Raw genomic sequence first — 26,083 nt, forward strand, 5'->3', positions numbered from 1 at the left:
GCAGCAAACTGACAAAATTCAGATGACCAAAACGTGCATGCCAAAGTTTTGCATCTGAAAAAGCCCTTGAATCTGCAACTGCATTTGCAAAACTTTGTCCATACTTGTCATACAAAGTGAGCTTATAGAGCCCACGGCACAAAAGCCCAGATACAACGATTTCATCACCAAAACTGAGATCATGAACTGTACATCTGTCATCCACAAATTTGACTACAAGTCCAAGTCTAGCAAGTGCAGATACAGACAAAAGATACTTCTTTATCCCAGGTACATAAAGTGCATCAACAAGTCTGAAAGAAATGCCATTAGCAAGCACAATCTTTCCAACTCCCTGAACTGGATAAGAGGCATTGTTGGCACAAGTGATTGAACTCCCATGAGGGACAGACTCGAGAGAGGTGAACAATTCACGATGTGAGGTAATGTGCTTTGTAGCACCACTGTCGAAATACCACACATGTGAATCTGCAGCAACTGACAAGCATGCATCATGGGCAGCAGGATTGTAAGTGTACTCTGCACTAAAAGCCCATTCTGCATCAACATCAGCAACACAGTCTTCTTTCACAGAAGATTCAACAATGGCTACATTTGTAGTGGAACCAGCATTTGTGGTGGAACCACGCTCTTTCTTCTTAGCCTCTTTGGCCTTCAACTTAGGACACTGCTTGATCAAGTGATCATTAGCTTTACAATAATGGCAATGCATCTTCTTTTTGCCCTTATCACCAGAATTTCCAGACGAATTGCTGCCAGCAGAAGCATTAGGAACAGAAGTTTTGCCACTCGCAGCAGAACCATAAGAAGTGGCTGCATTGCTGTTACCACCCTTTCTTTGAGAAGCAATAAAAGCATGTTTAACTGCACGCTGTCTAGTTCTGTTTTTTCTGGAAAGTGACTCTTGTAACAATGTGCATAATGCATCAAACTTGACAACATCTGGATTTCCTTGGGTTATAAGTCTCCAAGTACTAGCAAAAGTCTGGTAAGAATCTGGTAAGGCATCGAGAACAATAAACACAAGGGAACTGTCTCAAATGACTTCACTTGCAGAAATAAGTTGCCCATTGATATCCTTGACACCAGCAAGAAAAGTGTCCATATCATCTTCCTCATGCATAATCTTCAACTCCAGCTCTTTACGCAGCAAAGCAATTCTAGCCTCATTGCGGCTTGCATAAAGACCTGCTAGAATATCCCAAGCCTGTTTTGCATATTTTGCTGAACGGATGTAAGGAACAATGGTGCGCTTCACAGACAATGCAACCAATGCATGAGCCTACGTATCCTTTACATCCCAACGAGCTTGTTCTACCGTAGACAACACAACTCTAATAGCAGCAATCCTTGTAGCAAGACCTGCAACATCCTCAACATCGTCTACATCCTCAGAACCAGGACGTACATCAATGCCCTGCACAATATTCCAGACGCTCTTTGACACAAGAACGTGTTGCATCATATAAGCCCACATAGGGTAATTGTCCCCATCCAACCTGTCCTCAGCAGCAAACATCTTGAAGACATCTGTGTTGTTGTCAGCCATGGTAAATGATGCACCTCATGTGAAAATTGCCCGAAAATAGGAGAAACGGAGCGGGAACAACATGTGCTATATAGCACAAACCGTAGAAGATTGGAAGGCATCTGTTATGCAAAAAACGGCACTAACAGAAATTCTGCACAAAATGACGAAATTACCTGTGCAAACCTGCCTGTAGTGGAAACGGAGGCCAAAATGAGTCTGAATCAGTAATATGAGCAGACTAAGCTCAACGAGCACTCCCAAAATATTTGTTGACCTGCAAACACTTGCCAAACCTCACTGTAATTGGAGAAAATGAGCAGGCGTGTGCTGGAGCAGCTGGCGACTAAGCCCGGGAGGACGTAACCTGCTTTGATACCAATTGTTGGAATTAGGGTTGCCGAGAAAAGCACACAGCTTGGAGAAGACGAAGGAAGCTCAAGGCACACAATAGAGAGTGTGTTACTTAGTGTGTAATGGAAAGATAGATAGCCCTAGAGCGATGGGTGTATATACAATGCACGGGGGAAAAAACCTCCTAAAGAGGGAAAAAATGCCCCGGCGGTCCTAGTGTGTTCACACACATCACTACCACATGCATATAGTAACAGTTTCGGGGTTTCGAGGTTTGTAAAACATTTTGTTTCGAAGCTCAAAGAAAGCAAAACACAAGTTTCATTTTACATGCATGTACCAATAATTATACATTGAATAGACATACAAATTCACCTATCAAGGCATGTGAAATACCAAGATCTAGATGTGAGACTTGAGTCACGAGTGAACAAGGTATTGATTTTTTGAGGCGGCCTTTGTACATGGCTTAAAAAAATCCCCAAACGGGTGGTTTGAGGTCAACTGCTCAAAAGGGGGGAAAAAGAAAAAAATCAACTCGTTTCGTCCATTTGGCCGAAATGTTTCGGCTGTTTCGAGGTTTCGGAGAGCCAAGATGCATTTTTATGTCACTATGGTGAAGGGGACCCTCTCCCTGAACCTTAGGGTGAGTGAGCAGGACGGGAGGGACGTGAGGCAGGAGAGGGGGTTGGTGGGTTGCTGCAAGGAGCGCGAGGAGGGGGGGGGGGGGGGGGGGGGGGGGGGGGGGTGGGCGCGAGGGAGGAGAGGGGGGAGGCCCTGCTGATAGCAACGCAAGGAGGGCTGGAGGGATTGGCAGAGATAGCGATGGCGAGCATGAATGGAATAGGCGTCCTAACCACCTATTCATGGACAAAAGGAAGTTGTCTTGGAGCCCCAACTGACTCCGCAACATGAGTGCACTCTGTGCCTTGTTGAGATGCCTAAGGGACCTCGGCTTGAGCCTCAACAGGCTCTACTGGATGAGACAGTTGGCTGTCTGCTGTGACACTTGTGGCGTTTGCAGAAATTCCATAAACCTAGGATTCTGCACCAATTGAGAGAACACATTCACAACGGCAACCAGTTGTGTCCTGAACGCATCCTTGTTTAGTTGCCCAGTCATATACCCTTGACCTTGGGGTGCATTCAAATCAACAAAAGGTACAAACAGGGGTGGCCGTGAACTCTCGCCACACATTGGAGGAGGAACAGCTTGTTTGTCCTCTGAAAAGGAACCCACTTCCCTGACGTCGTTTGTCCTGTCACCCATAGTGTAATTATGAGTTCCTAGACTCTGTGTCTTCAACGCAAACCAACCAAGGCTCACTCTTTAAGAAAAAGTGATTCTGTGCCGGCGATGAACCATGAAACCGGCCCGTAGGGCGGTAGACTTTAGCTTTCACCTAAATCTTTACTTGATAAACTTTACTTGACTTTACGACACACAGGAAAACTTCATGAATAAACTGCTAGAATTAACGCTTCACACAAACCACGGCTTGGCAACCAGAGTGTTGCCAAGCACACGACGACACCCTGTAGGCCCCAAAGACTGGAGCCTCTTTTGGTATTTCTTTATTTTTATAAAACTTGGGAGAAAATCTACAAGTTCCTACAAGCTGTCCCGCTTTTATCGGGCTGAAATGGCCTAGCCTACTCTATCCCAATTTTGGCAGTATAACCACAGTAGGAGGCTTCACAGACAAAATCCCCATGCCAAAGGTGACTTTCCCAGCGCATACTGACACTTTTCCAAACCTGGCAAGAATCTGCAGCACACTGAATTCTCTGTTTTCTGCCCTGACAATGCACCGGATCACCTGTACACTGATCCCATCACTTCCCCGAAGCTCCTGGGGGTATTAGGGATCAATTAGGGTCAAAGCTTTAAACCTGCAAAAATACACAGCAAGCTGTATTTTACTGTTTTGGGCTCCGTTTCATGTGCCGGTTGCATCTGTAGCAAGCCCTCGTACTTCCGCATTTGTAGGGCTACTTGCCCTTTGAATCGGACGAGATTTCTTGTATGAAATCTCTCCGAATTCACCTGTACCTGCGGGTGATTAGCATTTAACTAATCCAATACCTGGACCAAAGGCTCTTGCCTCAGCATACGCGCATGAACCCACACAATTGTACATACAGATGGAAAGCCCTTGAGCGGGGCAATACGATTCTATATTCAAAGGAGGAGAGAAGGGTGTTCACTTATGGAGTACAAAACAGCCTCCTCTCATTCTGGGAGCCCCCTCTTCATGCTGGACTGGGAAAATGCATATGGAGCCGCCATGTGTCCAGTTTGCCTCTTTTGAGTGAGTTCCTAGTACCCACCCACTTATAAAGTGTGGCGAGGGGCGGCAGGCCTAAATGACTTTGAAGTGAGCCTAGACACCCTTTTACTGCTCGGATTCCGGTGCCGACTGGCCCGACCATCTCGTGGCGACTTGCCCTTCCCGAAACTCTCGGCCATCGGCCGTTTCACACTCGCCACACAATGCCCAGCCATTTGTGACTTCAAAAAGAGGGTCCCAAAAATTAAATAAAAATCAAGGGAAAGAAACCAACAGCTAAGGCTAGTGGTTGCCACAGCCTCATGATGAGAGGACATGCAGCTCTACTGATACTTAAGCGGCAAATGCCATGAGGCAGATTTTCAAGAGCCCAGCAAAAAGGGGTGGCTATTTAATACTTTAGTCACAGCTACTATGATGTATGCTGTAGTTGTTTGGGCACCTAGACTAACAGCTTCATGGTGGACACGGACAGAGAGGCCACAGATTATTCCCTGACAAGCACTCTGTCCCACATCATAGTAGAGTAGCAGAGCTGGCTTCCCCACCCACGCTAGTGGAGGTTCTATTCCAGATAGTGTGTTCATTCAGACAGCTAGCAGAGGCTATGGAGACTAGATAATGGTAATCTTGTGTGACACGGGGGTTCAGTTTCATTGTGCATGGTTTGAACATAGAACATCTGGCCCCATTTTATCATGAGCCAGACTTCCCATCTCAGATAAGATCTCTAGCGGCTGTATATGTGCAAGAAGTGGATCGTGTTTGCACCACTAATGCTCTTCCGTGGCCATAGGATGAGCCATCCTTAGTGGTGTGGAAAAATGGTCTCTATAGAAAGTCGTTTTCTTCCCTAGCTCCTTTCCAGGTGACCATGTCATCCTCGTGTCCACTTGTGTGATCTTGTCCGAGAGTCCTGCTAATCTCTTAACGTGACGGTGCAAGCAATGGTGCATCCAATGAGTATTGAAAAGGTGGTAGTCTATCCATAGTGAAGCCATGCATCTCAAACCAAGCTGACCCTCTATGCATATCAACATGAAGAGTCTCCTCCCATAGCAAGGTCTCGTGATGACTCTAATGCTAATCTGGAATATCGATGACGTGGAAGCTCCCATAAACCATGTATATAAGATACCGATCTCGTAAGTGCCTCTACCACGATCGTGTGGCCCCCAATTCTGCTTTGACAATCTCACGCGGGACTGTGGCCTTACATCTGATCAACCTGGATATCATAGTCATCAGAGGTCAGAGGTCTCTCCATCGTTCTCCATCCATCATAGGCCCGACCCACCGTCCGAGTGTGATAGTCCAAGCTAGAGCCCCAAATCTGCACCCCGTTCAATAATGTGAAGGTCAACAATGTGTCGAAAAGCCATAGCTTGGCCCAGGGCTCAAGGAACTGCACCTGTGAGCACATCCATTCTATGCCTCCTAATGCTGCATGCCCTTGTGTTAGTTTTGTTGCTGTTGCCTCTCTCATCGAGAAGGAAGACCCTCTGAACTGCACTCCCAAATACATGTAGGACTCCACATACTCCACCACCTCCTGCCCATACATGAGACCCGGTGCTCAAGCCCTCACCCACTGTGCTTAAGTGTTGAAGATCATCACCTTGGTCTTGACAAGATTTAAGGGCAGGTCTCTATCATGTGCAAAGGTCCGTAACGCATCAGGCTGCTTCTGCAACCCCTGTGGTGAGTCAGCTATGAGCAGAATGTCATCCGCATATAATAATAGGGGTATCCAAGTACCTGATAGCTGTGCGCCTCTATCTTCATCTCTGTCAATGTACTCTGAAACCTCATCAACATACGTGAGAGTGGGCATCCTTGTTTCACTCCAATGGTGGAACGAACAGTGAACCACCTTTGATAAGCCCTCTACTATGCATACTCTGCCTGTCACTGTCTCATACAATGCCATGATCCCGCATGTAAGGTCAGTGGGAACTCCTAAATCATATAACCTATGCATCAATCTCACTCTAGGGACTGTGTCAAATGAACTCACAGGTGTCACTCTCGTGCTACAATCTATGACCTATATTCCAAGGACATGGTGAAATTGAAGATTTGAGGACACTTGAGGATCTTCGCGATGGGCAGTACCACTTCCTTGCATCTACCCGCCACTCTACTCGTGTAGGATCTCAGGGCTGGCCTCAGTTGACTCGACTGATGGACACAGCTCTCTTTAGCCTCTGCCACCGTTCATCACCCTTTGCCAATGTCCCTTCCTTCTCTGAGTTCACCAGATCTCTTCGCATACCATCTTCAGAGGCCACCCCTTCTTCCAGCCAGGATCCCGAGCCTGGTGGTAGTGATTGTGGACAGTAGTTCTTCTATATGCACAGCTAGTCTTCATTCTCTATCTACAGTAGCACGGAGGGGGGCCCTGGGATCCTCCACCACAAGATTTGGAGATGAACTTGCCAAGCTTGTCTTTTTCTTGAAGGCGGACACTGGAAATCTATTTTGAGAGCTGTCATTTTGGAATGGAGGCCTCATCAGAGGGAGGCAGCCGGGATGCTCCTTGTGGTGCTTTCTTCCCTTGTAATGCATTGTATGAATACAAGCGCCCTGGTTTTTTCAAATACAAGCTGCATTCTAGTGAGGAGTTCAGAGACCGCCCCTGATTGAAACTCCTTCATCACTAACACTGACATTAAGTCCGCTGCATTTGAGATCTCATATTGATTGTGCCGCTTAACACACAGGGCCTGCTTGTTCATTGTTGGAGTGGCAGCTGTCTAGATGCATGAATGCACGTGTTGGAGCAAATTTTGGTCTGCCAGTATTTAACAGAGCTTGGAAGTCTAAATTACGCTCCCATGGGAATTGGCTTTGCAGGGCACACACCTAGATTGTTCTACGGGATGGTGGGCTTTTTTGAGGGTGGTTTTGGATAAAATCCATACTACAGAAGATGAGGCCTGACTTCAAGACAGCTAATAGAAGAAGAGCACAATCAACCAAAGATGAAAGATACTGCCAATCTTTACACACGCTCATGACTAATGCCACTCTAACAAACAACCTGAATATTATCATTTAATCGTGGTAAAATCACAGATGTTATACATAAAAGCAATGAAAACTAGAATAAGTGTCTATTTTGGCACTGTTCACATAGTAACTAAAAGCTGTCTTCTTACTTGGCTTCTTTCCACAAGAACCTGCATTACATCTGCTATTCCAGCCATGTTGTAGAAATTTGAGGCAAAGGTGAGCATTGCAGATGAAAGCATATAAAGAGATCTTTTCCTGGCTGGTGATAAATGACCTGCAAGAATTAAGCATTGCGTTGTTGAAACATTTACATCAGATTACAGCTAGAGGATACAAAGCAGCAAGACAAAGATTCTTTACTTGTAAGCTAATTAATGTATGCCCTGCATTCAAGCTAAACACGAAATACATTGAAAACCTTTTGAGAGGATAACATTTACCTGTCAAACTTGAAAACTTGCGCAACCCCTCTACTCAAACCATTTAACTGTAAAACTTGAAAACCTGTGCTACCCCTCTCCCCAATCCAAAATGATTTATTAGCTGGACCACCATGCGAGACAGCTACTCTGATGATATCTATATTGCAGGAGCAGATATCTCGCAATTGGTTTACTTTCTGATAAAAGTGTAAATAATGCTTGTTTAAAGATGCCTTTTGAAATTGAAAAAGGGTTCAATACTAAAATTATCTGCAGATGGGAGTTTAGAGGATTCTAACCGTACCATCTATTTGAATTGATACGGTCCTTAAAGAGAGTGACAACTGAAACACACGAGCAAAAATATCCTTTGATATCTGCACAAGTTTTTTAGAGAAATAAGTAATAGTCTGCTAGCTGATAAAACAACAAAATAGTACTAGTTTAGCAGCGACGATGATTATTAAAAAAATCCCCGACAAGAAAGCGAATGCTTTGAGATATGATGTTAAAATTAACCTACCAGAAAAGGTTCATAGTACGACAGGAGATATGCAGAAATGCTAGCCAGGTAAAATTTACGCACGATTCATATTTTCAACCAGAGTGGAGCCATGCAGAACCTTACTAAATATTTTGCAGCAGAAACAGAGCAGAGACCAACAAAAATAACTTTGAAGAGACCATGGAAAATCCTTTACATATAAAACAGAAGACTAACCCTTGCTGGTGAGAGTTGTAACATCAAGGTAAATGTGCAAAAAATGGCCTGATAGTTTCTTGGCATATTGTTATCCAAGTTCAATTCCCTCCATAGGAATGAGAGAAGTAAACCTACTTGATCCTCAGCCAATCTTATTGCAGCATTCTCCTGTCAGAATAAGAAAACAACATTCATATTAAAACCAAAGTTTCAATGTTCCTTTTTACTTCCTCAAAGATACAAAGACCATAAAAAAAAGGTGCAAGCAATAGTGTCTTATATGTTTGCCTTACAATTGACATGTTCACAGGTTACAACAATTCGCACATCAATAAAACAAATGTTAGTTGGGAAAATGGAATCCTGCCCAAGTCCCGTAGCTTACAAATGCATCATGTTTGCGAAGTACAGCAACACCACTTAAATTAGAGGTCCAAATTATTATGTTTTAATTGCAGAGCATGCATGGAGAGTTTTCCAGTAAGCAAAATGACCTTCATTTGGTAAGGTGTGAAGATGGATTAACCTGTCAGAGATCCTGCAACTGAAAAAAAACTTGGAGCTCGTAGAGACCATGCTCTTCCATGCCCCTTTCACTTCCTTTTAGGAGCTAAGGTCCAGAATAGACATTGAATGCTCAATGACAACCACCTCCATGCCAAGCTTGCATGCCTTCTGCCAAAACATCTGATGGAATCCGAGTTGGGAAACATAGAGAACTTGAGAAAAATGCATACCCTCTTTGCTGTTTGGGTTAAGTTCCAGAGTACTTTCGCTATGAAAAGGTTCCCAATTCCTCCTTAATTACCATGGAATCGCAATGCCTCCACATGTTGACATGCTATTTGTAGGAGGCGTCACGTGCCGTGAAGCACCACTGTCTAGAATCCAATCCCCAACCAGTAAGCACTATCTCGACCTCCCAATGTCAATGTAAGAATCTGGGGTCCAGAAGGACAAAAGGTTGAGACTTGCTGCAGCCTAGATTCTCCAGTGTGCTTAGGACAGTTCTACCAATAAAAGCCCTTCTTGCCACAATTGTTGCAATATCTGCCATCTTCCGGCTTCTTGAAGGTCTTGGTGAAGACCCAAGGAGCTGAAGAGAGGGTAGAACCGGGGCAGCCTGGGCCCCTACAACACCTGCACAACCTGAAAGTAGAGCCCGTGTAGGAGAGTAGGGAAGAGATTGCCTTAATAAGCTAGACAGGGAAACACAAATGCGTAAGGGAGGGGGGCGGGGGGCACTGCTTATTGCTGCTCGACCCACATCTGGCCACCAACAACACACATAAATGGGGACATGATCTAGAATTTCGGCATTAGACCTGAATAGCCCTACAAACTGGGACAAGCTTAGTGCTAGCCTATTAGGTAGGTTCAATGCCCCAATAAGTGGACATGTTCTGAAAGTGGGACAAACTGTTAATACAAACCTATTCCTTCCTGAGGACACTGAAAAGCCAAAGGCGGAACAGTTTAGCTGACGTGCCATCATTCCATTTGCAGGGGCACGGGTTCAATACTCAGCATAGACTGTACTTTTTATGGCTCAGGTGCGTCTGTCTCCTCTGTGGGACACAACTTTTACACGTGCTCTTTACAGTGCCGCCATAGCTTTCCGACCGGTGCATCGGGATGAATGACGGAAACTCCTATGAATACTTCCCCCCTTTAACCCTCGATCGGATCAACTTACACAAAAACCTGTAGCATAGAAGAAGACTAAGCGATTTTAGTTTGGATGTCCTTAATATGGGGCCTTTACCCTAGGGCACTGCATGGCTCAACAGCCAAGAAAGTATAACTCGCGCCTAGGTACAACCACAAGAAGCCCAATCCCTAGCACATCCAAACCAGAAACCACAGAGACAAGTGGCAAAATACATGCCACAGCGCATGAGTTACAGTTAAAACTTGGAAAGCTTAGAACGCCATCACATAGATTGGGGACTTAGGCTTGCTGAGCTACACGTATCCCAAGACATAGTTGCCACGAAACCGGTTTCTTCCACTAAAGATCTTGGGTAAACGTTTCTGACACCTCGTGTTTCTTTAAATACCAAAATTTTCACTTTTGTGGTTTCCACCTTTCTATTTTGAAGTTTCAAGTAAGCCATGAGTTCTCTAGCGCATAATACATGTAATTCCTATCTTGCTTTGATATGTTGTGCAATGTGCATGAGCATGTAGTGGCCATGTATATATGGCATTAATTATCTTGAAGTTTTGTACGAAACCTCTCGGCTGGCATTTTAGAACATGCACCGAAGCCTGGCAAAACCATTGAAACCTGTTTGAAAACTTCCCGTTCCAAAACTCCATGGCCACTATGTCCTGAGAGCATGTGCACAAGGGAAATGAGAAACGATTGGCTGCGTCTATAGCCTCTTCCCCTCTGTCTAGCACCAGGACAATGTCAACTCTAACAGGGGAAGGCGTGACATCTACCTCTGTACCTCCAAGATAGCACGTGAAGGAGTAGTCAAACCTGTCCTCTACGACTCGTGTCAGAGGCTACCAGCCCTCCAGGTACTGCCCAGAGGAGGGAGATCTAAATCTGCAATTCTTGAGGTGTAGAATCCCTCCCCTCCCTACAAACACCGCGCCAGAGGATGCCCAGCTCTAGCAAAGGAGGCCAAAAGAGGCTAGTCACCCGCTAGAGAAGAAGGGGATGGTGATGAAGGTGTCTACGCGAGTAGGGATGGAGGAGGGTGGGGGTGATGAGGATAAGGTGGAGCGGATGAGACGGGGGAAGAGGGTAGGAGCAGAGGTAGAGGCTGTGGGTGGTGGCGGGGGAGACTACGGGGTGACAGGAGGCGGCGGCGGGGGTGGTGGAGACATGGTGGCAGGCAAGGGTAATGTTAGTACTCGATCTCATACCTCCTGTCGCCTTGGTCATCCTGGACCAAGGAGGTCGATGGCTCGAGGTAACTAGCTGGGGCAGTAGCGTCCTGCTGCTAACTCAGCTGCTGATGTGTGTGAACCTAAGGCTATCACGCTAATCGGGGTCACCAACGAGGGCAAGCCTTCACCAAATGTCCTATCTGATGGCAAGTGAAACACTCGTTGGGAAACCCCAAGTACTCAAGTCACTGCCTGATCAAACCAACTCCAACCTTTGGAAGAAGTACCTCCTTGGGAGGGCATACAAACTAGAACCTGAATAGATGGTATACCTGTCACTTCCATGACCACTGTCGCAACTATCCTTGGGGACTCAAGGAAAGCACCAATAAGATCCCCCATCTGAGGCAGTACGGGGAGGTACTCACGCATAAGCCACGGAACTTCGGAAGTAGACCGAAACTAGAGAGTCAGCTCCCTATGAAGTCCCATCAATTGCCGAGTCTAAACCATGGTGCCATGGTCTGAAATACGCCCTCAAAGCTCTTGAAGCCACGGGACTCATTTGACGTCCCTTGGCCACCATGTCTGGCCCCTCGAACTCTACCTGGTAGTAGACTCAGCCAAGAATTTGCACATCGATAAGCTTGCTGACCTCAGCTAAGAGATAGGTCTACACCCCTCCCCACAACTGGGACGGGTGCCAACAATCTTGCAAATGACGGAGGTTGTCTAGGGCCGATCAACCTCCACGTCGAGGCTCGCTCTCTCTCCAGCAATAGAGAGAGTCAGGTGGAGGCCTCCGCGGGGGCAGGCGAGGGGGACTACAACCTCTCTGGCAGAGCTGAGGTCTCCATCTGTCTCTGCGACTACTGTAGTGTGCGAGGTCAAACGAATGTGAGGGGGTTTGCAGGCAGGAGTGCGGAGGGGAAGCACAAGCAGAGAGGGAGGGGGTGAGCGAACATAGGGAAAGAGGGGGTGAGTGGCAAAGGAGGAGATGGTGAAGCAAGCAGCAGTGGGGAGGTGAGCACAGCAAGGGGGGGCGGGGGTGGCGAGGGGCTGGAAGCTGAGGAGGGTGCTGTGTGAGCACGGGGAGGGGCAGCTTAAGCGCGAGGGGAGGGGTGGGGTGGGAGTGGCACATGGCAAAGCAGTGAGTAGCGAGCAGCATCTCAAATCTCATCTTTCTGCATATTGCCTAGGAAAAGGCATAAAAAGGTTCAAAGGACATAGACTGGGAGAGTGTAGGAAGTTGCAGAACCTCTTCTTGAAAAGCTGCCACTGCTTCCTTAGATTTCCCATCCATGGCACCCACTGTGGTCTTATATGAAGTCGTGTATTGGTTGCCAACTAAGTGTTAGATATCGTGCAGGGTACATTCATCCAGATTCTTGTGTAGATTATGCCAGTGCTGCACAAGAATACAAACACAAACAATAACCTAGAAAATATACTGCAAAGTGGTGAGGACGCATCCAAGTTTTCAGTTGGCAGTAACTCTCTATTCATGAACATGTGTAAACTTGTCCACTTATGAATGCTCCTTTTGACTGAAAAGCATCTGAAAGTCATTTCCATCTGATACAACCAGCACAAGAACTGGGCACGAAGATGGCTTTCTACAGAGACCACCTTCTCCAGCTTACGGAAGATGGTTTTGTGATGAGACCCACCTGTCTCATGGGATACGGTGTGCTATTGGCCAATTACGAACATCATCTCACCAGCTGCGGATTGAAACTAGGAGATACAACGGAGTACCAGCAGAGGCCAGGACATGCCCCTTGTGTGACATGGAACCTGAGACAGAGCTGCATTATACATGCCGCTGCCCCGTCTACTACGAGATACGAGGCCGCTTCCATTGCTTGTTCAGAGAGGGTTTTGGACCACTCTCAAGAGTAATGGGATACGAAGATCAAAGATGCCTGGGTTTGTTCTTGCTCGAGCTGCGCAGACACAGAGAGAGCCTGATGAATGGCGAGGCTAACCAGTCTCAAAGACGGATTACAGACTTCTTCAGAGCAGACACGGGACATCTGCAAGAGCCACTCCCACAGCAGAGCTCCCCCCCGTCTCACACCAGAGGCACTGATTGACCGAGCGGGAACTGGGGAAATCCAGGCGCCCACGACTACACAGGACTACACAACATCGACGGAGGCTACGTCAAAAGATTCAGAGCACGCTGGCCAGGCATGCACGATGCCCGGTTAGACTACTAACCATGGAGGAAATTGATGAGATTCGCCAACGACCGATGCTAGATCTTTTGTGATTCAGCTATCCCAACTAGCCGCCCTTTTTTGCTTAGTTTTCGGCTTAGCTCACATCGACCAATCTAGAATCCCATAATATATATCTTTGTTTTGTACTGTTGTTAGGTTATTTTGTTACTTTGACTTTGTATCAGATCCACCACCTTGTAACTTTCTGGTCTCATAGGTCACTATGGCCTTTTGAAGACGTTAATATAACATTTCATTTCATTTCATTTCATAAGACTCTGAATTTATAGAGCTTCTATGTCAGGATGCTTTCTTGTAGGATAAGATTGACCTCTTGGTGTATCGCATTAAGCAGTCTTTGGTCCTTAGCATTAAATAAGATGCACTTTTAAGATGTACTGTATTCTTCAAGTAACTGTCCCCTCATGAACTCTATGGCATTCATAAATCAGACCAGGTTATTTTTATGATTGGCATGATCCACTTTCAAAAAAGTTGAGGCTGTTTTGTGCAAGCCACAAGCTTTGTTTTCCTGGAAGAACTTACAAAATTTAAATCTGAATCCATGTCTCTTCCAAATCCAGGCTGCACAGGTGTCGAGTTCAAAGGTAAGCCAGTTGTGAGCCCCGTTTTATACATTGGTCTTTGATCAGACACAGCAGTAAAGTCCTTTCCCTCCTGCAAAAGTGACAGTGAGTTCAAAATGGTTTCGAATACTTGGTGTGCTCCAAGACGAGTATCACTGTCTGGATGGGCCATTGCTAAAGCCAGTTGCTGAAGCAAAGCCTCAGGGAAACACTGCACAGCAGTACACACGCATCACTGCTTTGTTTAACACTTCCATGAAGAAACCTATAACAGATGGAAGAATCATGATACTTGCCTGCTGTGCTGGTATGGAAAGAGGTTGCACGTTCATTATACTGCCCAAAATCAACAAGGAATGCATCGTGTTTTGAGAAAACTGTGCAGCCAATGGGAGTGTTTCAAGTGTCAAAGCCATCGTCTCAAAGATTGCCACTGAACTGCTTATCTTCTTCACAATTTCTGATAAAAACTTCTGAATAGCCAATTGAAGATCTGTGTAGTCACCAAGCATAGGTTGCAAAGACGGCTCTGTTGTTGCTATTAACGTGTTTCGTAAGTGCCGTAAAATGTCACCGAGAACACCAATTTCGATAGCAGTACTTTTGGATTTTGACTGTCGTGCAAGACTGGCTGCAATGCTTACAATATCACATTTGATTTGTAGATCCTGGCTCACACTTTTATGGTCAAGGTGCTTGACTAGAACTGCTAGTAAAAAGGAGTCATTTCCTGCAAAAAATGAAGCTACTGTTAGATACAGAAAGTCCATTCACCAACGTAAAATGCCTAGCTGAACCCGTGTTCTTAAAATTTTTTGCTCGAGGCATACCGAAAGTTTCGACGAAATGTAATATCTGCTGTAAAACTGTCAGGGCCAGGTCCTGCTTAGGTGACCAGTGTTTGCCAAGGTCAAAGTAAAAGAACAACGGCTCCAAATATCGCCGTGTAGTAGTTGCTTCTTTGCAAAAATGAGCTATTTTTTCTATACACAGTTGTGCCCAGACACTAGGAATCTCAACCACACCAGTACTGTCATCAGCACTAACCAAAGGATGCCCATAATTATCCATGATCACAAAAACAACCTGCGAACATTCAGTATTCAACTTATGGCAGTCCCTCAAATTTGCTTTCAGCGATGCAGTATCGATGACATCCCCAATCTTTTGTATTAAGATTCAGACATCCATGCAACCTACTTTACCCTTCCAGCAACTCGTACAGCTTATACAGTAATTGATTTCAGAATTCATACGCCAGTATTCATGCTCAAACAGTTCTCCATTGATCAACCAGTTAAAGACGAGAATAAACTCTGAAATTCTCTGATGGGGACCAACAAAACCATCTGAAAGCACTTCAAAACAGAGATCCATGCAACCTACTTCACCCTTCCAGCAACTTGTACAGTTTATACAGTAACTGACTTCAGAATTCATAAGCCAGTATGCATGCCCAAACAGTCGCCATTTCCAGAAAAGGAAATGATCACTTACATGATTGTACTCCGATGGCATGTGCAAATGCTCTCCCATAAACCATATCTGCATAGCCAGCAAGGAAAAATGGTAGCAATGAAAGTACCTCCTGGGTTCTTCACAGAGGCAAATAAAGTTACAAAAAAAATAATCGAAGGTAGATTGAATAATAAAATCAAACCAGGGCTGAGAGAGCTCGAAGACCGGCAGCCCGCAACTGCCTTTGCCTTCGCTCCTCCCGAAATTCCTTTGCAAGAGAGCACAGGTTTAACAGCAGAGCATCAAGCTGATAAATATAGGTCCCATCCACCTGCTTCATCGTAAATATATGGCATATGATGATGATAACCCTGCCCCAACCCAAATATCACATGAATTTAAATAGCATCATTGAAAAGGTCAAAACCTGATTATATGCGAACTCAAAAAGTAAAGTGCACCCAAGAACACGTAATTCATCCTGCTGATTCTCATCCAAAAGCGCTCTGATTATATTGAGAGAGCTCATTGCATACAATGGCCTGCGCAAAGCTCAGTCAGAATAAACTTGTAACAAGCCGGTAAAGTAGTTGTTGCATCACATCCTTTTGACTTCAAAAAGCATTTAGCATTCACCCTGGAATCAATTTCCACTAACATCTGAACTTTGCAAGCAGAAAAGAGCTTGATGTATACAGCCACAACCACCCTGATAACTCCAAGTTGTCCATGTCTAAGAGCTTTATAGCCTCTCTGTTCAAGCATCAATGCAATCTGCACAAGATAAGAGCTGTATGGATATAGAATACAAAGAGTGACAACATGATTTTCCCCATTGTATAATGGATTACCTTTGGGAGACGCAGCGGATTCTTGGATGCATAATCACAAAGTTTGGATATTTTCCTGTCATTTGGAAGCTCCTCCTAACAAATATACAGTGAAGATGTTTCTGAGCATTTAAGCACCCAACCTGACAGATTTAAAAAGAAAGCAGTAAAGCGGTAATTTCTCCAAATATTTGGCCGAAAACGAGACATTCTCAAGCAATCACCAAAAATAAGTTGCTGATGGCACACATCAAAGGCCAACAGTTACCCAAAAAATAAAAAAAATTACATTGAACACTGAACTTTACAACAAAAACTACAATTCCCTGTCTTTGCAAACAAAATGAGAGATACCAAAAGAAGGTTCTTTCATGTTTTGGCACTTGGGCACATTCAAACCTCCTGCTGTGAAATGCCAAACATGTGCCATGTTGAGAAAACTGCTCCCATAGGACCTTGTTCATGTTCACCTTGACTTCAGGTTGCTCATCCCAAAAGGCAATCTTCAAACCTGGTGTCATAAATGCTATATACCTAGATGAATCGAGGATAAGCCCAGAATCACCTTCGAAGGAAAGTGCAAGGGATAGACCCGTGGTAGTCACCCACAAGACAATATAACCATCAGCTCCATCATGCATAGTATTGACTAAATACCACGACATCCCCACTAATGCCGTCAGTGCCGAATATTGGGTGTAGAACTAGGTACTGACATATGCTCCCAAACACAACACACACACCACAGGCACACACACATGAGCATACATCAACACAAAGTTCAGCGTACTGACTTTCTGTCAAGACTCCGGAGATCAAGGGCAGACTCAGCCATAATGAAGCCTAGCACTAAAAGAAGCATTAAATCGGAAGAATTAGCACAAAAATGAGGTAGTTGATAGGGCATACACACCACAAAAGATAGAAAGAATTAACACAATATCAATTGGTCGTAACTCGGACGAAAACTTCACAATGTGAAGTCTGCATGTCCTCATATACCTAGATGAATCGAGGATAAGCCCAGATTCACCTTTGAAGGAAAGTGCAAGGTATAGACCCGTGGTAGTCACCCACAAGACAATATAACCATCAGCTCCATCATGCATAGTATTGGCTTAATACCACGGCATCCCCACTAACGTCGTCAGTGCCCAATAGTGGGTGTAGAACTAGGTAATAACATATGCTCCCAAACACAACACACACCACACGCACACACACATGAGCATACATCAACACAACCTATGAGACCAAAAAGTTACAATTGGTGAACTAAGCAGCTAGCTGGGATAGCTAAATCACAAGAGATCCAGCATCGGTTGGCGGATCTCATCAATCTCCTCCATGGTCAATAGTCTGACCGGGCGTCATGCATGTTGGGCCAAAGTGATCCGAATCCTGTGATGCAGCCTCCGTCGATGCTGTGTGTCCTCCGCAGTCGTGGGCCTCTGGATCTCCCCAGCTCGATTGCTCGGTCGATTAGAGAAATGAAATGAAATGAAATGTTATATTAACGTCTTCAAAAGGCCAAAATGACCTATGAGACCAATCAGTTACAAAATAGTGAATCTAATACCATGTCTGGGTACAAAAGAACTAGAAAAGAACTAGAAGTGGAACAAAATACTACTACTACTACTACAATCTAAAACTACGTGGGTGTAGCAGCTGATACAATAGGTACCCGGTAAACTGGATGTAACAGTGTGTGAAACAAAGATGGAAGAAATGGTGAGGATCCATCCTCATCTGCACTCTGGATGTCGAGAGAGTATGGCTCGAATCTTCTGTTGTAGTCTCCGTCGATGCTGTGTAGCTCCTCTCCTCAGTCGCGGTCGTCTGTATCTCTGTAGCTCCAATGCTCGGTCGATGAGAGTGCCAGTAGTGGTCGAATGAGTGTGGGACGAGCTCTGCAGTGGTGGCTGCTCCTCTGGCTGTCCCATATCTAGTGAAAAGAAATCTGTAATGTGTCTCTGGGACTGCCTCTCTCTAGCTCTCCCCAGTAAAGTGTCTCTATACCTGTGTAACTCAAGTAGATATAGTCCAAGACATCTCTGATCCTCATAACTCATGACCCTAGATAGAGGACCAAAACCCTCTTTGAATAAGCAGTGGAAACGCCCCCGTATCTCATAGAACACTGTGCAATGACATATGTAGTGCAACTCTGTCTCTGGCTCTCTCTGGCATAATCGGCATATCCTGCTGTCTGCTGGTATCCCTCTGAATCTACCATTCTCAATCTCGAGCTGATGTGAGGATGTGCGTATCTGACCAATGGCACAACGCAAACCATGAGACATATGTGTGTCCATGTAGCTGGGTCGAATCACAAACCCATCTCCTGTGAGGTGGAGAAGATGCTCTCTATAGAAAGCCATCTTCGTGCTCAACTCCTGAGGCGGCTCTATCCATGTCCTCCTGGTGTCGAGCTGGATCAGGTCCTGACGAATGAGTCTAGTGATCTCCACCCGTGTAAGAGACAGCGAGGGTGCCTGAAGAGAATACTGGAAAGGGGGCAACCTGTCCATGGTGAAGCCATGCGTCTGAGAGAGAGAGAGAGAGAGAAAGAAAGAAAGAAAGAAAGATTTTTAACGTCTATGTCAGGCCGAAATCGGCCTATGAGACAAATCAAATGTACATGGTGTGTATGTCATCCGTCTATCGGAAAGACAAATGAAACAAAACTGATACAAAACTGAACTGAATGTAGGTAGTGGGGTATCTGAGGAGGGATGGAGCTCTATCTCTAGGGGTATATGCATGTCTATATGCTCAAGGTAGTACAATCATGAGAATGCATCAAGCTATCTAGCTCCATCCTGTACTAATGGGGGGATGTAAGATGTGGTACATGGGCGGGTCTGGTGCCAAGGCTACCTGGATGAAAGCTGTCGGGTCGGCCCTCATCTGGGCCACTCGCTCCTCAGTGGCACGGCGCTCCCGGGCCCGGATCTCCTTGATCTGTCGGTGGTGAGAGAGAGAGAGAGAGAGAGAGAGAGAGAGAGAGAGAGAGAGAGAGAGAGAGAGAGAGAGAGAGAGAGAGAGAGAGAGAGAGAGAGAGAGAGAGAGAGAGAGAGAGAGAGAAATGAAATGAAATGAAATGTTATATTAACGTCTTCAAAAGGCCAAAGTGACCTATGAGACGAGAAAGTTACAATGTGGTGGATCTGATACAAAGTCAGAGTAACAAAATAACAACATAACAGAACAAAGATATATACTATGGGATCCTAGACTGGTCGATGTGAACTAAGCAAAATGGGCGGCTTGCTGGGATAGCTAAATCACAAGAGATCTAGCATCGGTCGTTGGCAGATCTCATCAATCTCCTCCATGGTTAGTAGTCTGACCGGGCGTCGTGCATGCCTGGCCAAAGTGCTCCGAATCTTCTTACGTAGCCCCCGTTGATGTTGTGTAGTCCTCCACAGTCGTGGGCGCCTAGATTTCCCCAGCTCAATCGCTCGGTCGATCAGTGTGCCTCTGGTGTGAGACCAGAGGGAGCTCTGCTGTGCGAGTGGCTCCTGTGGCTGTCCCGTGTCTGCTCTGAAGAAGTCTGTGATCCGTCTTTGAGATTGGCTAGCCTCGCCACTCATCAGGCTATCTCTGTGTCTGCGCAGCTCGAGCAAGAACAAACCCAGGCATCTCTGATCCTCGTATCCCATGACTCTTGAGAGTGGTCCAAAACCCTCTCTGAACAAGCAATGGAAGCAGCCTCGTATCTCGTAGTAGACGGGGCAGCGGCATGTGTAGTGCAACTCTGTCTCAGGCTCCATGTCACACAAAAGGCATGTCCTGGCCTCTGCTGGTACTCTGCTGTATCTCCCAGTCTCAATCCGTAGCTGGTGAGAAGATGTGCGTAACTGGCCAATAGCACATCATATCCCATGAGACAAGTGGGTGTCCATGTATCTGGGTCTCGTCACAAAACCATCCTCCGTAAGCTGGAGAAGATGGTCTCTGTAGAAAGCCATCTTCGTGCCCAGTTCCTGTGCTGGCTGTATCCAAGTCCTCCTGGTGTCTAGTTGGGTTAGGTCTTGGCGGATGAGCCTGGTGATCTCGGACTGTGTAAGAGTGAGAGATGGTGCATCCAATGAGTACTGGAAGGGCGGCAACCTGTCTATGCTGAACCCATGCGCCTGGAACCATGATGCCATCTCCCCATACCAGCATGTTGTATCTCCTTGCATGGCTAACTGTCGAGAGGACTCAAGTGCAATGCGAGCATATCTGTCTCTAGGAAGTTCCCATGTGCGGTGTATGAAGGAGACTGATCTGGTGAGCACCTCAACCACTAGTGGGGGGGCCGCTAGCTCTGCTCGGATAATAGCCCGTGGTACTGCTGCCTTGGCTCTAATGAGCCGCGAGATCATAGAGACGAGAGGTTTCTCCATGTTCCCCAATCCATCAGTGCGACTCGGCCTCCCATGGTGATCCAACGAAGGTCCCCAAATCTCAGCTCCATAGAGCAATGCAGAAGCCACCGAAGTGTCAAAGAGCCAGAGCTTCATCCGAGGCTCCTGAAATTGAACCTGCGAACAGAGATGAAATGATATATTAACGTCTACAAAAGGCCAAAGTGACCTATGAGACCAAAAAGTGGTGAATCTAGTACAATGTCTGAGTACAACTAAAAAAGGGGGGGGAGGAGGGGGAAGAAATGAGAGTTGATACAATGGGTGGGATGCTACAATGGGTGATATAAAAATGGTAGGCGGATCGCGGGGGGGGGGGGGGGGGGGGGGGGGGGGGTGTTTCAAAGGAAATCCCTCATCAGTCGGTGGCAAATCTCGTCAATATCCTCCATAGTCAGTACTCTCACTAGGCGCCTTGCATGTTGAGCTAGGGTGATCTGTGTCCTCTGCTGCAACCTCCTCCGATACTGTGAAGCCCCCTGTGATCGTGGTTGTTTGGATCTCCCTAGGTCAATCGCCCGGTCGATCAACGTACCTCTGGTGTAGGTGTGATTTGAAGCTGAACTGTGCTGTGGTGAGCACTCCTCTGGCTGCTCATTGTCTAGTGTGAAGAAATCTGTGATCTGCCTCTGAGACTTGCTCTCCCCTGATGTCCTTAGCAAGCTCTCCATGTGTCTGTGCAGCTGAGTAAAAAACAGGCCTAGGCATCTCTGGTATGGGTATCTCATGACTCTAGAAAGTGGTCCAAAACCCTCTCTGAATAAGCAATGAAAGCGGCCACGGATCTCATAGTACACAGGGTAGTGACATATGTAGTGCAGCTCTGTCTCTGGCTCAATATGACATAAATGACCTATCCTCGCCTCTGTTGGTACTCCTTGAAATCTACCAAACTCGATCTCAAGCTGATGCGAGGATGTGCGTATCTGGCCAATAGCACACCGTATCCCATGAGATAAGTGTGTATCCATGTATCCAGGCCTCGTCACAAATCCGTCCTCTGTGAGTTGAAGAAGATGCTCTCTATAGAAAGCCATTTTCGTGCCCAGCTCCTGTATCGGCTGTATCCACATGGTCTTCGCATCTAGCAGAATCAAATCCTGACGTATGAGTCTAGTGATCTCTGTCCGTGTGATAGATAGGAAGGGTGAGTGTCACAAACAGGAGCGCATAACAATATAAAATACATTCGGATAAATAGAATTTATCACTTATTACTGAAGCCAAAGGATATAGAGAGAAATAGATAGAGAGAGAGATAGAGAGTGAGAAGATTGACACAGTACTGGGGACCAAAAGATGGGTTGGTCCCCCCCCGTAATAGTATCTTTATTACTGAGGAGAAGTCTATACAAGCACTTGAACCGAACGTATTACCACGTTCGTTCTAGAATAAGACTTGATGGTTCCTGGAAGCCTCGGCTTCCTATTCCTAGGGCAAAACCCTATTCCAAGGAACTTCCGTTCCTTATTCCAAATCCTCGAGAATCAAGGTTCTCGCCTCTGGATCTCACCGTCCAGACTCAGGGCATGACATCCCTGCAACTCTTTTCTAACTCTGTTTCCAGAGTCCTCTTCCCGCAGAACAACTCTGCTTTCCCGGACACGAAGTCCTTACTTGGAAACCCCAACTTCCGGATCACAACTTGAGAGACTACCTCTCTCCGATTCGTGGATCTACTTCCCAAACTCGGGTACGAAACCCTTGGGCTGATCTGGCTCTAGTTCCTCAGAGAGCTTTTCTCCTGCAAAGGCCCATACTTTCCTCTGCTCCTACTCCCTCACTAAGAGGAAGTACACCTGCAAACAAATACTCAGAGTTCATAACATGAAAATCGTTACCTTCAAAGTCTCGACGCTCGAAACGCAACTCCGTTCTCGAAAAGCAATTCCCCGGAAGAGATCTCTCCATAGAAAATCCTCTCTTCCAATCCTACACACATACGAGGTGTGTTCTCGGGTTCCTTCTCGGAAATCAGCCCCGTCTACGACGTTTATGGGCTGAAAACCGAGAAAAACAGCAACTTGTCGCGATGGAAACACGCTTCGTAGGCACTTCTTCGCGAGGGAACTCGCGCACTGGGTCTTGGCGACATCTGGTACACTTGGGGCAGCCATGAGCATCACCGGCAACGTCTTCTTTACGGCTCAAATCTGCAGCAGCATCTCCTCCTTGCAAAGATTGGTCCCCCCCTCTGAGTGAGGGCATGTGATGCTTTTATAGCTCCTAGCCACGGGCACGAATAGTTGCTCCCGTAGAGATCGCGGAAGTTTTTTTTTCATTTTTTTTTATAATTTTTTTTTTCATTTTTTTTTTCATTTTTTTTTTCGCTGTTCTGCCAGAAAAAGAGAGAGAAAACGCTGGCTGATCTGTTGCCTTATCTATCAGATGGCTGCCCACTTATTAAGTGGGCGGCCGGTCACCTTTAAAAATGGTCTGAATCTGTCCAAAAACTCAAGAAAACCTTATAAGTTAAAAACAATGCTTTCACTGCACTTGCCAGGCGTCCCTGGATGCAATCACACGCACAGTTGCAATGCAGACATAGACTTCCTCGCGGGAAAGCATTTGCTTTCCCGAAAAGCAATTCTGCTTTCTCAAAAAGCATCCGTTTTTTCTCAAAGTTTCCTCCGAACCCATCTTCATTCAAGTGCTTGCTTTTTCCTTGTGCACAATTCTAACACAGTTTGGAATTTCCTCCCGACTATGGATATTCCCTTTCCGATGCACCCGTCACCCACCTTGTGACGCATCAGGAATACCCATCACCTAGTCCTTTCCTACAAAACTTACGGTACAATCTCCTTCACGATGCTCTATGTCACCCATCCTATGACGCATCAGAGATGTCTGTTCCCGGATGGTCGGATACTTCTTTCCGATGCTCCCTGTCACCCATCCGATGTGACGCATCAGAAGTACCCGTTCTTGGTGGCCTTACAGATATTCCCGTTCTCAGTGTTCCCGTCATTACTTTAAATGACGCACTAGGAATACTCTGTACTCGGATGTCTCCAGTGAGAAAAGCCCTCTCACTTAAAATTCCAATAATTCATTTAGAATTATTTTTTTCCTTGGTGTTCCAAGCGAGAAAACCCTCTCACTTATAAATCCAATAATTCATTTAGAATTATTTTTCTGTAAGATAAAGCCAATTTAGCAACATCCCTCTCACTTATAAACAGTTGTCCTCAACTGCAGAGGTCCAATTGAAATGCCGGGGAGAAACCGAAAAGATTCCAAATCTTGCTCAATGGTGAGTTGAGTTGGTCCTTTCTCAAAAGAGGACTTAAAAATTAAATTAAATAGAAATTCAAAAATTCATTAATTCAATACTTACCTTACCGGTTCATGTCATTCCTCTAGTACCTCGAGGATATCCTTCACCAATCATCAAACTTACAAGCCATGTAAGAACTCGTCATTCGCGTCTTTCCAATAGATCGGAAGTTTCTTCATCCAAGAATCTATTAACTCAAGTCTACCTTCTCAATCCAAGAAGAATAATCCTCCTAGAAATCAATCTAGGTATCTGTCCTTGCGCATAATGCTGCGCTGTTAGTCCTGAGGATATTAAACCTCTTGTGTCCTCCCACATAGGGAATGCCCAAATCATAGAGTATTAATCTCGATGTCTTCCTTCACAAACAAAGTCTGGGATTACCTTAAAGAAGGTTCTTGTTTCGGGCCGTCGCTCAACGTAGGCGGACGGTTCCAATCCGAAGATTCCTTGTGCACGGCGGCACTTTCTTCTAATCTTTTCCTCCTACGAGTTATTACCACCAACAGTGTTTGCTCGACGCCCATTAGCGTCTCTTCCTTACAAAATCATAAAAAATGATTCACCTTGCAAGCATCAATGACGACTTGCAAAATCTCAGGCAGATAGGATTCTAGCCATAGCATTTTCTGAACGTACGTTCAAACCCGGTTCACTATAGAGCGAACCCTCTTTGAATCTTAGGGATGTTCTCCCATATGTAATTCTTACCATTTTGAAACGGTTGGCGAACTATATTCTTACGAACATAATAGTTCGAATTTATTCCAGCAGCGTGTAAATGCTACTTGACCTGCTCATGGAGAAACATATACCGCAACCAAAAGTTGCTACTATAATGGTAAAAGCACTTCTCCGTAGAGAATTCTTCTACCGAACATATCTCAAATAGAGATTCTCGTGTCGGAATATCCTTGCACATAAAAAGGCGCTCAAGAGAGTATACCAAACTCCCGTCGAGTTCCTGAAAAGAAAGTTGGTTCATCTCATTCCGTTTAGCAGAAAAAAAATTCAATTGGTAGACAACCCACCTTGGCATAGGTCTGTATCTTTGTGTGTTATCCATGTATCCAAAGGTGTACATAATTCTTAAGCTGTGTTATGGTGAACCTGGGAAATTACCTTCCCTTCGTAAGATCCTTAGAGCGAAGACTCTCAACTTGACAATCCCTTGGCTCGATCTTAGAGAGTGTTCATTCACTTGTGCAAAAAGCACTACCATATCTTCCCTTACCGGGTAGGGGTGTTGGTTCATAAGGTACTCAAGCTTAATGAAAGCTTTTCTTTGCTGGAAAGCTCAGAATGGTTCTTTCATAATTTCCTACCCACAGTAGCAGGTAATCTGTTCGAGAATTACCGGATACCAGATCAATTATGGACCTTCCGGATGGTTAAGCAAAGTAGTTCATCGTATAAAACAATGTTTTGACTCAACCCTACTCTCATAAGCACTCAAGAGTGATCAGTCTTGGCTAGACTTATGCAATCTTCGTGCGAAAAAGAAAACGCGCTTTGTAACTTCCTCAAAGACGTAACTTTGATCAGACCTGCCCTCTCACTTGAAGTTTGAGGGTCTTCTATTCAAAAAACTCAGGAGCTAGATTGAATTCCCTTACTCCAAACTTTCTCCGGATAGCAATGTATCCTTCGAGGACAGGTAACAAAAATTCGTTGTTTCTGGGTTCAATGGTTCTCGTCCCACTGCGGGGATTGTATTCTATGTACATCAAGGTGTACACTTTCAGCTTTTACTGCTGACTCCACCATCTGCTGCAAAGTATCTTGCAGATGGATTTACAAAATTCGGGCAAAAGTCCTTCGTTAAATTTGTTCATCTTTCCTTCCTCAGAGAGGATCAAGAATGGAGCTACCTTGGCAAAAGTGAACCACTACTTGCTTTAACTCGCTCGTGTTCCTATTGGACAAACCAATCCCAATCTTCTTGAATGCCTTCCTCAAAGCGTAGAGGAAAAAAATTTGTTGGAAAATTCAGCCTTGAATTGTTGTTGTAAGTTCCTTACAGAGCTTTGGTATACCACAAAGTACTTGCAATCCCCTTGAGGTGTTTGGTCACATGCCTCACCTTCGAAGCTTCTCAAAACTTGCCGTTTGCAAAGGCAACTTCAA

General features: G+C 45.5%; 1 protein-coding gene across 3 annotated transcripts in view; it reads right to left on the bottom strand.

The window, feature by feature from the left end:
* The window catches only part of LOC147461406 (protein SEMI-ROLLED LEAF 2-like), a 108,437-nt gene that overhangs the window by 26,958 nt on the left and 55,396 nt on the right, over positions 1-26,083 (bottom strand). The window contains exons 2-12 of one of the 3 annotated variants that reach the window (XM_086508972.1): positions 16,279-16,353; positions 16,086-16,201; positions 15,855-15,969; positions 15,630-15,758; positions 15,467-15,514; positions 14,800-15,055; positions 14,266-14,699; positions 13,929-14,180; positions 8,332-8,481; positions 7,915-7,987; positions 7,335-7,462 (exon numbers count right to left, since the gene is read on the bottom strand). In XM_086508972.1, coding sequence (XP_086365098.1) covers positions 7,335-7,462; positions 7,915-7,987; positions 8,332-8,481; positions 13,929-14,180; positions 14,266-14,699; positions 14,800-15,055; positions 15,467-15,514; positions 15,630-15,758; positions 15,855-15,969; positions 16,086-16,201; positions 16,279-16,353 — 1,776 coding nt within the window. Of the gene's footprint in view, positions 1-7,334; positions 7,463-7,914; positions 7,988-8,331; positions 8,482-13,928; positions 14,181-14,265; positions 14,700-14,799; positions 15,056-15,466; positions 15,515-15,629; positions 15,759-15,854; positions 15,970-16,063; positions 16,202-16,278; positions 16,401-26,083 lie in introns of those variants that run through there. The other 2 variants (XM_086508969.1, XM_086508970.1) reach the window with 2 other exon arrangements.

Source organism: Adiantum capillus-veneris, chromosome 3 (assembly GCF_014529385.1).
Source record: "Adiantum capillus-veneris isolate H3 chromosome 3, ASM1452938v2, whole genome shotgun sequence".
Lineage (NCBI taxonomy): Eukaryota > Viridiplantae > Streptophyta > Polypodiopsida > Polypodiales > Pteridaceae > Adiantum > Adiantum capillus-veneris.